This window comes from Nicrophorus vespilloides, unplaced genomic scaffold (genome assembly GCF_001412225.1).
Source record: "Nicrophorus vespilloides isolate i.1.1-1 unplaced genomic scaffold, Nicve_v1.0, whole genome shotgun sequence".
Taxonomy (NCBI): Eukaryota; Metazoa; Arthropoda; class Insecta; order Coleoptera; family Silphidae; genus Nicrophorus; species Nicrophorus vespilloides.
The window spans coordinates 1-11,112 of NW_017099405.1; the positions used below are offsets into that span (position 1 = coordinate 1).

General features: G+C 28.9%; 6 protein-coding genes across 7 annotated transcripts; all 6 read left to right on the forward strand.

The window, feature by feature from the left end:
* The first annotated feature begins 922 nt into the window (after positions 1 to 922).
* LOC108564468 (cuticle protein 63-like) lies at positions 923 to 1,552 on the forward strand. 2 transcript variants are annotated; one of them, XM_017923527.1, is made up of 2 exons: positions 923 to 1,282; positions 1,313 to 1,552. In XM_017923527.1, the coding sequence occupies exons 1-2, from the start codon at positions 976 to 978 to the stop codon at positions 1,432 to 1,434; spliced, it is 429 nt and encodes a 142-aa protein (XP_017779016.1). In that variant the 5' UTR covers positions 923 to 975; the 3' UTR covers positions 1,435 to 1,552. The 2 variants fall into 2 exon arrangements, with proteins under 2 accessions (XP_017779016.1, XP_017779015.1); XM_017923526.1 differs by having other exon boundaries at positions 923 to 1,552.
* A 1,641-nt stretch (positions 1,553 to 3,193) lies between these two features.
* LOC108564465 (glycine, alanine and asparagine-rich protein-like) lies at positions 3,194 to 3,577 on the forward strand. Its single transcript, XM_017923522.1, has one exon. The coding sequence runs from the start codon at positions 3,194 to 3,196 to the stop codon at positions 3,575 to 3,577; it is 384 nt and encodes a 127-aa protein (XP_017779011.1).
* Positions 3,578 to 4,006: 429 nt separating this feature from the next.
* On the forward strand, positions 4,007 to 4,425 carry LOC108564469 (larval cuticle protein F1-like). Its single transcript, XM_017923528.1, has one exon. The coding sequence runs from the start codon at positions 4,046 to 4,048 to the stop codon at positions 4,412 to 4,414; it is 369 nt and encodes a 122-aa protein (XP_017779017.1). The 5' UTR covers positions 4,007 to 4,045; the 3' UTR covers positions 4,415 to 4,425.
* Positions 4,426 to 5,963: 1,538 nt separating this feature from the next.
* LOC108564470 (larval cuticle protein F1-like) lies at positions 5,964 to 6,384 on the forward strand. Its single transcript, XM_017923529.1, has one exon. The coding sequence runs from the start codon at positions 6,003 to 6,005 to the stop codon at positions 6,330 to 6,332; it is 330 nt and encodes a 109-aa protein (XP_017779018.1). The 5' UTR covers positions 5,964 to 6,002; the 3' UTR covers positions 6,333 to 6,384.
* Positions 6,385 to 7,745: 1,361 nt separating this feature from the next.
* Positions 7,746 to 8,128, forward strand: LOC108564466 (vitelline membrane protein Vm26Ab-like). The gene has a single exon (XM_017923524.1). The coding sequence runs from the start codon at positions 7,784 to 7,786 to the stop codon at positions 8,126 to 8,128; it is 345 nt and encodes a 114-aa protein (XP_017779013.1). The 5' UTR covers positions 7,746 to 7,783.
* Positions 8,129 to 9,571: 1,443 nt separating this feature from the next.
* On the forward strand, positions 9,572 to 9,964 carry LOC108564467 (vitelline membrane protein Vm26Ab-like). Its single transcript, XM_017923525.1, has one exon. It carries the CDS (start codon positions 9,611 to 9,613, stop codon positions 9,962 to 9,964), a length of 354 nt encoding a protein of 117 aa, XP_017779014.1. The 5' UTR covers positions 9,572 to 9,610.
* The last annotated feature ends 1,148 nt before the right edge of the window (positions 9,965 to 11,112 follow it).

An 11,112-nucleotide genomic window follows, 5' to 3' on the forward strand; every position in this document is an offset into this window, starting at 1 on the left:
ATCTAGAGCATGTTATCTGTTTTTTTTTTTTCTTCTTGTAGATAGATTGCTTTAAAAAAAAAAAAAAAAAAAAAAAAAAAATTATCTCCAAAACCAAAATAGTTCCTCTCCTCGACCGATACCTTTCCCTCTCCTTGAAATTTAAATCTAAACAGTCCAACAAAGCCTCCCTCTCTAAATTATGTGTCCCCCGATACCCAAATATCCATCCACAATTTAAATATCTTACATTATCCCTATTCCAATACCTAATGTCCCTCGATTGATACCCACTTGTTCCTACTACGCTGCTTTTTTTATTCCTCTCATTACTTTGCTATATGCTATATTGTTCTTTCATTAAATTATGTTCCCGGGCAGAAAGACCTCAATCGATAGCCCTTTGGCCAGCCTATTAATATATAATTTTTATTTTTATTTATGTTAGGCCAATAAATTTTTATTATTATTACATTAAATGAAATTTAAAAATATTTTAAACAGTTTTTAAAGACTTTTCTTTGGCAAATTTATTTGATGTGTATTATTTTAATTAATAATAATTATAATATTTATTGCAAAAATAAAAATAAAACCTTAATAGAAATCCCATTTTAATTGTTTAAGAAAAAAATAAATTCTAAAATAAAATAATACGTATTTCTAGTAAAATCTGCTTAGCCCTAAAGCAGATTTTAACACTTCAATAGAATCTTAAATTATATAACTCATCCAATAGGTAAATTTCAATAGTTTCAAATTATTACCATTGTTATCGATAATATTAAAGAATAAACAAATATTTGTGTTCATTAAAAATTGTTTTTCTAGAATATTTATTACATTAGTATACAGAGATATTTGATATCTGCATGGTATATCGTTAGGTATCAATGATTTGTTTCAACATTTCGATGTATAAATACTGTGGCAGAAGGCAAGAGAATTATCAGTCAACTTGTTCAGTCAACACAAAGACCAAACTAATATACCAAGATGTTCAAACTGGTGGTGTTGTTTGCTGTTCTGGCCGTCGCTGCCGCAGCCCCTGGTCTCCTGTCAGCCCCTTTGGCTTACAACACCGCCATAGTTGGCAGTGTACCTACCTCCATCAGTCATCAGAGCAGCAGCATAGTCCATAGCGCAGCACTTGCCGCCGCCGTTGCCCCTGTTGCTCCGATCGTCCAAGCCGCCCCTGTAGTCGCCTCTGCTCCAGTAGTCGCATCTGCTCCACTACCAGCACCCATCGTTAACTCGTACACTGTTCCACTTCTCGCTGGTAACGGAGGATCCCTTCTTGGAGGATCTCTTCTTGGAGGATCTCTTCTTGGAGGATCTCTTCTTGGAGGTCATGGAGGTTCCCTACTTGGAGGTCACGGAGGTTCCCTTTTGGGAGGACATGCTGGGTCTCTTTTGGCCGGACCTCTTCTCGGCGGCCACGGCGTTCTCTACTAAACGATGATGACTTTTCCATTTCCCCATATAAAATAAACGATACAAGAAGAAAAAAACAAGGATTCAATGCAATAGTAAAGCTACAACTGTAACAATAAATGTGATTTTTAAAATGCAATACCAACTATATTATTATTTCTTAAATATCCTTTATCCTTCGCAAAAACATATTACTTTTCAAGTAAGAAAAAGTATTTTAAAGTGCTTTAAAATTTGTAAATTTTATAAAACAAATTAGAATATTTAATGTATAAATGACATAAAAGTTGTTTAGACTTGGAATTTATACATTACTTTAAGGACTTATAAATATGAGAATGTTTCAGGCGTAATGGTTTCTAAAGACCTACGTAAATCTCTAAATGGAAACTATAATGACGATGTCGAAACAAATAACGAAACCATTTCTTATTAATGGATCTGCTATTAAAATTTAATCTACCTACATTTCATTAATATTGGTTAACTAAAAAAAAATAAACATATTTGTCCGTGAAATTATAGAGAATATAATATTTATCATTATGCATTATGAATACAAAATATTCATTATGAAATAAGAGTTCAAAAAAGTATCAAACATTTAATTATTTATTAGTATAAAATATAATATTATTTATATTTATTGCAACTATTGAATAACACTTAATTTAATAACAAACTTAATCAAAAAATCAGTTTTGAAACTTCATTCCTATTTCCATGATATTTTTATGTAACTTTCGAGGAACCAGAATTATGTTTTTTTTTAATAATTAATTCCTAATATCCTATATGATTATACTAGTTATAATAATCTTACACAATATTTAAATTCGAAAACTATCTCCGCCATATTTAAATTGAAAGTATATTTTATTGATTTGTTTAAAATTAGTATTAATTGTGAAGTACATTTTGGTAGTAATTTTGGTTACTAATGATGTGAACTTAAATTATTCTATAGAAAATAATATTTATCGTTTATCAAGTTCATCTGACATAAATCAAAAATTAAAATGATTCCAATATTTAATTAAGACAAACATAACGCTCAGCAAATCAATGATCACACTTAGATTACTACTTTCTTTTTCTTGTAAATAGATCATTTTATGATTAGATTGAGTTTGATGGGCTAACATAATGCAAAAATGTATATTTTGTCTTTACAAAATCATAGTATCATAAAACATTTTGTTTATGACTTTGGAAAGATATTGAACTCATGTAAATATATTATACCACATTATTGAATAGATACAATTTTTTGCATGGTGAACGATGAATGATGTACAAAACTGACTATTGAATTGATATAATCGAATCATTAGTAACGATTTATTTTTACCAAAATCTATTTAAGAAAAAATATATATATACATATTACGAAGAAAATATAAAAGTATTTTATTTTTACAGAGAACTTTATATTAATTTATTGTCAATACAAATTTAACTATTATAAATTAATAATTATTTAAAAAAATAGAAAATTTAAACTTAATTAGTTAAGAACATTTATTATTACTTTAAAGTGAAGAAAAAAATATGTAACTTATATTATTTTTTTATTGTGTGTATGAATAATAGTACTTATATTACATTACCTCATAACGCTGCAATGATGGCGATCAAATTGCAATGTGAATGCAATACAGGCGTTAAATAAAAATCAAATTTCTTACATAAACTTACTATAAATAGGGTGTCAATCAAACGATTGGCATCAGTCATCTCATTGATTCAGACTACCAAAACACAACAGTACAGCACAGAAATGTTCAAGTTATTGGTATTCCTCGTTGCCATGGCCGTAGCCACCGCTTCTCCTGGGTACCTGTCATCTTCTTTGGGCTACAGCACTGGAGGAATCGGTGTTCCAGGATCCGTTAGCCGTCAAAGCAGCAGCAGCTACGCCGTGTCTACACCACTGGTTGCCTCTGCTCCAATCGTCTCATCCTATGGTGGAGGAGTCATAGCCGGACATGGTGGATCTTTATTAAGCTCTGGTTTAGGAGGATCTTCATTAGGAGGATCTTCTTTGGGTGGATCTTCTTTAGGAGGCTCTTATGGAGGCTCCGGGTTTGGAGGATCTTCTTTGGGAGGTTCGTCTTTAGGTGGATTGGGTGGTTCTAGTTTGGGCGGACACGGATATTATTAAAAGCAATTTTCTGATCTATATCTAAATGTACAACAACAATATGCAATAGAAACCTGAATTTACATATAATAAACAACTTGTCTATGTCAGAACAAAAGTAACCTTGCATTTTTTTTTTGTACCTAATCCCAATCAAATCAATAATTTATAATTAAAAACATATATCTTCTTATAGTACATTTTTATTATAAAAAAAAAACAAATTTAGAAATAAAAATATAAGATGTTTTTAGTTATATAAAATAATGAATTTATTGTTATAATATAACATATATAATAATCTATTAAAAGAAATGAAATAGATATAAAACAATAACATACAATTTGGGATTTAAAGTGAATGCACATGTGATTCAAATCAATGTCACCTACTGAACCATTCGACTATAAATACGATCGCGAAGATTTCTTACGTATCAGTCACATTGTTTAGTCGACACAGACAACACAGACCTCAAACAAATCAATATGTTCAAATTGGTGGTGTTGTCCGCTCTTCTGGCCGTCGTTGCCGCCGCTCCAGGCATTTACACCTCTCCTCTGGCATACAGCGCTGCTGTCGTTGGAAGCGTACCAACTTCCGTCAGCCATCAAAGCAGCAGCGTCGTCCACAGCGCCGCTTTAACCGCCCCAGTTGTCCACACCGCTCCAGTTGTATCTGCGTACTCTGCTCCAGTTGTCTCTGCTTACTCTGCTCCAGTGGTATCCGCTTACTCTACTCCAGTAGTATCCGCTTACTCCGCTCCAGTTGTAGCCGCCCATGCCGCCCCAATTGTAGCTACCCCAACTGTGGGTGTCCATGGTTACCACGGTCTTCATGGAGCTGTTGTCTATTAAATAATGTTAATTTCCTGATTAAAAAATAAAAATGCATAAACAATTATCTTTTTTATTTTTACCTATTTCATAAACCTAGAAAGAAATATTCTTTGATTATTTTTATATAAAATTATTAATAAAAAGTCAGCTATTAGTTTAAGTTGAAGATATGATTATGAGTGACCCTGATTCTTATGATAATCTTAAAAGTCTGTGACAATAAGCATACTTTTCAGTAAATTTAAATAACTTGGTAACTAACCAATATTCATTGAATTAAATAAAAATGTACGAATATTGTATGTAAATTAACATTAGTATGACAATAATGTTCTTTTCTCACTATTATAATGAAATATAAAAAATAAGTCAACTTAACGAAATATGACTAAATATATACTGTTTTCAATAATTTGAAATATAGAATTACAAATGTATGTTATTTTTTATATTATTAAATGATAATAGAAGGAAAAACTACAGCCTCTTGGCCCAAATAGACAACAATTTAAAAACATGATATTAAGGATTATAAAAAGTAAAATAATAATACATTGGGCGGAATTTATGATAGTTCTGTAGTTATTTATTGAAAATTATTATTTTTTGCTTTTATATTTTTTTATATTGAAGTTTGTGTTATGCTAAAATATATTTTCTACTCAATTAATTATGAAAAATTATATATTATACCTATGATCATTAGCAGAAGTTGAATTTTATTTTATTTTGATTATTGTATTGAGTTTTTTTTTGATGAAATCGTAATTATTTATATATAATGTATGTATAACTAAATAAATAATAACTAAATGTATTAACATTTTAATAAGAATTTTCTGATTTATTGTTTTTTTTTTGCTTATTTTATTCGTGTTTAATTTTTTGAATGAGAAAAATAAATTATTTGTAATAGTATTGTTAGTTATGTATTATATCATGTTTTTTCTAAATGAGGTACATAGTTCCTGAATATCTATTTTTTACAAAAAATAGTGGCTAATTATTGTTGATTGATTTATATAAAAACTTTAATGGTTAATTTTGACTAAAGTGATATGGACCTAAATCTTTCCGACTAGGAATTTATGTTTCATTATTTACATATTTTAATTTGTCCCATTTGCCTCAAAGTGTTTCTGCCGAGAAGGATATAATATTTTTCTATTGGCGTGGCGTCCTGTCATAAAAAAATAATAATTTTATACATTTAACTTTAACTTTAATAAATTAATATATTTTATTTATTATATCTTATTTTGTTTTAATATTCATTAAAAAATTTATGAAATATATTATAGTTAAATTAAAAAAAAAAGGATAATTAATGATAAACTCCAAACTTTAGAAACAAATAAGTATTTGATTAGATTCATTTATTTATAAGGTAATAAAAATAATTGATATAGAATAATATATAACAACTGAAAAATGAAGAAAACAAAACTTCAGTTATGAAATTTGATACTAAAAAGAGAATGCATATGTGACGTATATCCAATGTCAAAGCTTTAGTAAGCGAGTATAAAAACGCGCGAAAAGTCCCTGAATTTATCAGTCATCTTGTTTAGTCGACACAGACAACACAGACCTCAAACAATTCAATATGTTCAAATTGGTGGTGTTGTCCGCTCTTCTGGCCGTCGTAGCTGCCGCTCCAGGCCTTTACACCTCTCCTCTGGCGTACAGCGCTGCTGTCGTTGGAAGTGTACCAACTTCCGTCAGCCATCAAAGCAGCAGCGTCGTCCACAGCGCTGCTTTGACCGCCCCTGTCGTCCATACCGCTCCAGTTGTATCGGCTTACTCTGCTCCAGTCGTCTCTGCTTACTCCGCTCCAATAGTTTCTGCCTACTCTGCCCCAATTGTAGCTGCCCATGCAGCCCCAGTTGTCGGAGTTCATGGTTACCATGGTCTTCATGGAGCTGTTGTCTACTAAATCTAATGACTTTTGTAATGATAAACATAAATAAAAAGTATTATTGAAAATAGAACATTATTTAATTATACCTTGAAGTTGAGATGAAACAATTAAGTAATTATAAATAATATTGTACGTCATCTAACCTAGACATCCAAACTAAACTGACATATAAATAACTTATTTTCAAATCAATCAATTTACTAACCTTTACTTTATATTTACTAATTTTCAGCTAACATAAAATAAATATTTTTTACTTATAAATTAACAACGATAACATGAATAAAATTATAATAATGTAAATTAATTAAACATTGACGAATAATTCATTATAATCAAATTACAATTTTATTCAAAAAATATTTTAATAATTAGAAAATGCATTCTATAAATTAATAATTATAAACATAATTTATCGTACACATGTTTTTACATGCATATAAAGGGCTATGAACGATTTATCCCATAATAAATTATTTTATCAAAACAAAATCTTTGTTTTTTATATTAGACTTTAGAAATATCATAAACACAACCAAATGCAATTTATAATATTGCGTTTGATAATCATGATGAAGAATGTGATGAAGTTTATTTATATCCTAATTTGAAAGATATTTTCAGTATTAATAAATATTTATTCAGACATAAAGACATATAATCAATAGTCCTTTGCAGCAGTTGACTTTTTGTTTCATTATTATTGTATGGAATTATTAAATTATGTTTTTTTTTGTGTTGTTGTAATAAATATTAGTATTTAACTATTTTTTACTTTTGATCGCAATAAATATTTATAATATAATCATTGAAACTCAAAATGAACTAAATCTGAGAATTTTGAAGTTATACAACTACATACATTTTCTAAATTATTGAATTATTAATTAACAACGTAAATAAAACTTCATACTATTTGTTACCGATATTAAATTTTAAGTAATTTGAAATAATTAATAATCTATTTATTTTGTTTTATTTTAATATAAAAATAAATATATATTATTTTTTTATAATATATTCTATTATATGAAATTTTGTATTACTGAATACAAACGAATCAGAAAGATAAGTAATCTTCATATAAGTTTACTCAAACAAGATAGATCTTCTTTAGTAATGATGCTTTGTAAGTTTAATGTAATTACAACCTAACGTTAAGATACTTTTAAGGACCAAATCCTTTAGTCCTTTTTAAAATGTATAATTAAAAACAAAGTAAATTATATGAAAATTGAAAAACAAAAATAAATGTTGTTAATTGAAATAAATAAGATTAACAAGTAGTTGAACAAGGAAAGAATATTGTCCTTATATTTTCGGCGCTTAAAGAGAATGCACGTATGACTCATATCAATGTCAACGCGTCCTGCACCATGCGAGTATAAATACGCTTGAGAACACATCGAATTTATCAGTCACCTTGTTTAGTCGACACAGACAACACAGACCTCAAACAATTCAAAATGTTCAAATTGGTGGTGTTGTCCGCTCTTCTGGCCGTCGTTGCCGCAGCTCCAGGTCTCTACACCGCACCTCTGGCTTACAGCGCTGCTGTCGTTGGAAGCGTACCAACTTCCGTCAGTCATCAAAGCAGCAGCGTAGTCCACAGCGCCGCTTTGACCGCTCCAGTTGTACACACCGCTCCAGTCGTATCGGCTTACTCTGCTCCAGTCATCTCTGCTTACTCCGCTCCAGTAGTTTCCGCTTACTCTGCTCCAGTTGTAGCTGCCCATGCTGCTCCAATCGTAGCAGCCCCAGCTGTTGGTATCCATGGTTACCACGGTCTCCACGGAACTGTTGTCTACTAAACAAAATTGTTTAATCATGTTTAACCTTATTTCCTTATTCGTTCAAAACTACAGAAATGTATAAATAGGTGTCTTTATACCCGTAAGAAATATATTGTTTTAATAAATAATTATAATTTATTGGCCAAACATCAATACATATGAAAAAAAAGTACATTCTATACACATAAAAAAAAATAAATTCTAATATAAAAAAATATATATTAATAGGCTGGCCAAAGGGCTAATGAACAATGTCTTTCCTCCCGGGAATATAAGTTTAATTATGACATAATATCAGTATTATAATAATAATATACAAATGAACAACAGAAGAATGATGGAAAAAAAAGTAGCGGAGTAGGAACAAGTGTGTATCAATCGAGGGACATTAGGTATTGGAATAGGGATAATGTAGGATATCTAAATTTGGGAAGGATATTTGGGCTTCGAGGGACACAGAATTTAGAGAGGAGGATAAGTTGGATTGTTTGGATTTAAATTTCAAGGAATTGTTTTATAATTCATGGATTTTTAAATATCTTTTAATGATTTGAAACAATGAAAGAATAATCAATAAAAATTATTGATCTCAATAATTAAGATAAAATTTATTTATTTATATTTATATTTAAAGCAAAGTCATAATATTTTAGAAATTTGACACTAACGTTTATAGATTTAACCGGTCTTTAGTATTTATTATGTATAAAAACATTGTTTGAAATATTTATTTTCAAAATGTAATTATCTATTGTTGGTATACAAGAATACGTGTGTACAATAGAATCAAATTAAATATAGAGAGCTGCATATTAATATGAAAACAAAATTATGTAAAAACAAGTAAATCTGTAAATATTAATAGTTTTTCCGTCGCCAGCATTTTTATTAACCAAAAATTTATAATTATTTTACATGAAATTAATTATTGATTGGTTTTTAATGAACTCATAAAAAATGTAATAACTGGAATTGAATTGATAAATAGGCTAACGTAACACAACAGAAAAATATTTTGTTGGAAAATTGAGAAATATACAGTATATACACAAATAATGTCATTTAATTATGTTAAAATATAATAGTATTAAATAAATGATATTTATAAAGAATTGAAAATTATGAAAAAATATTAATTATTGTAAAATAATTCGAGAAGGACATTTATTTTAACTTCAATTATAGTAACTTTGTGTTTCCAATTTTATTTCTATTAGTTTTAAATCGTTTATATTTTTTGTTCCTCTTGAAGTAAATAGATTAAGATAATCAAATATAGAACCGCAATACACGCATTGAATATTAATGTTCATCACAACTTTACAAATTGAAGTTATATAATACGTATTTTATTAAATGAAATTATGTTTCAGACGCGCAAGGCAAATGTTACGCAAATAATGTCAATAGTAGTGAGTATAAATAGGATGGCGAAGAATACGATTTTATCAGTCACTTTGTTTAGTCAACACAGACAACACAGACCTCAAACAATTCAACATGTTCAAATTGGTGGTGTTGTCCGCTCTTCTGGCCGTCGTTGCCGCCGCTCCCGGTCTCTACACCGCACCTCTGGCGTACAGCGCTGCTGTCGTTGGAAGCGTACCAACTTCCGTCAGCCATCAAAGTAGCAGCGTAGTCCACAGCGCTGCTTTGACTGCTCCAGTTGTTCACAGCGCTCCAGTTATTCACAGCGCCCCAGTTGTCTCTGCTTACTCCGCTCCAGTTGTGTCTGCTTACTCCGCTCCACTTTTGTCCGCTTACTCTGCTCCAGTAGTAGCTGCTCACTCCGCTCAAATCGTAGGTGCCCCTGCTGTCGGATACCACGGTGTTCATGGAACCGTTGTATACTAAACTTGATTATGATGAATAAAAAACTTAAATAAAATTCTGAAATTCAAATACGTCTTTTTAATTCTTTTTTAATATAACCTATCCACCGTGTTCTTTTTAAGTAATTAAGTTAATATCTGAATTATTAATATATTATTGCCATTTATATATTTTGTTCTTTTTATTTCGGTATATGTTTTTTTAGAACGACTGATGCAATAAATATTGTTATTATTATTAATATATTATGTAGAATACATTCTTAAATTATGTAATTAGAAAATATAACTTTAATCTTTTAATATTTTAAAATTATATTATAAACCAATTATTTTATTCTTAATTTTATCAACGAAAACAAATTCAACAATTAAAATATTTGGCTTATCTTACATAATACTTCGCTTTTTGAACATCAAAAATATTGGTTTTCATTTTTAATAATTTAACTTGTAATTTATAATTCTATTCTTAATATTAAATATAGTTGACATTATTGTAAATAATTGAATTCTACTTTTTGAAAAGAAAAAAAAAGGAATTAATTTGAAGTACTATTATAATATTTAACAAATATCAACTTGTTATATATTCTTTATATATCTGATTAACACCTGATAAGATCAAGTTGATTATTTTGATTTTAAATATACATTAATTTTATATTTACTTTCATGTACTTTTTAGAAGAAATTCAAATAAATACATCAAAGCACACAAAAATACACAGTAAAATAATATGTATCAAAAACAAAGAATCAGAGTATTATAATAAAGAAATATATGTATACTTCAATTTATGAATTTATGATATAGTTTTAAAGTAAAATTAACTTTATCTTTATACATAATAATATTTCAAAATAATTGAACTATGAAACATTTTTTTTAAATATTTGTATTCCTAATGTTCATAATCAGATTTTTTTTCAATTTAAAAAATTGTAGCACATCTTAAATAAAATAATGCCATAAAAAATAATAATTTTCTATTAATAAGCATAATTATAGTTTAAGGAAGATATATAATTTTAGTTTATTAAGTAAATATAATAATATATTAAGCAGATACGACTGGAGCGTGTGTCACAACGTGGAGCGGTCAAAGCGGCGCTGTGGACGACGCTGCTGCTTTGATGCTGACGGAAGTTGGTACGCTTCCAACAACA

Excerpts from the sequence above, each read along its gene's own strand:
- LOC108564468 (XM_017923526.1), top strand. The coding sequence starts at position 976 with ATGTTCAAACTGGTGGTGTTGTTTGCTGTTCTGGCCGTCGCTGCCGCA.
- LOC108564465 (XM_017923522.1), top strand. The coding sequence starts at position 3,194 with ATGTTCAAGTTATTGGTATTCCTCGTTGCCATGGCCGTAGCCACCGCT.
- LOC108564469 (XM_017923528.1), top strand. The coding sequence starts at position 4,046 with ATGTTCAAATTGGTGGTGTTGTCCGCTCTTCTGGCCGTCGTTGCCGCC.
- LOC108564470 (XM_017923529.1), top strand. The coding sequence starts at position 6,003 with ATGTTCAAATTGGTGGTGTTGTCCGCTCTTCTGGCCGTCGTAGCTGCC.
- LOC108564466 (XM_017923524.1), top strand. The coding sequence starts at position 7,784 with ATGTTCAAATTGGTGGTGTTGTCCGCTCTTCTGGCCGTCGTTGCCGCA.
- LOC108564467 (XM_017923525.1), top strand. The coding sequence starts at position 9,611 with ATGTTCAAATTGGTGGTGTTGTCCGCTCTTCTGGCCGTCGTTGCCGCC.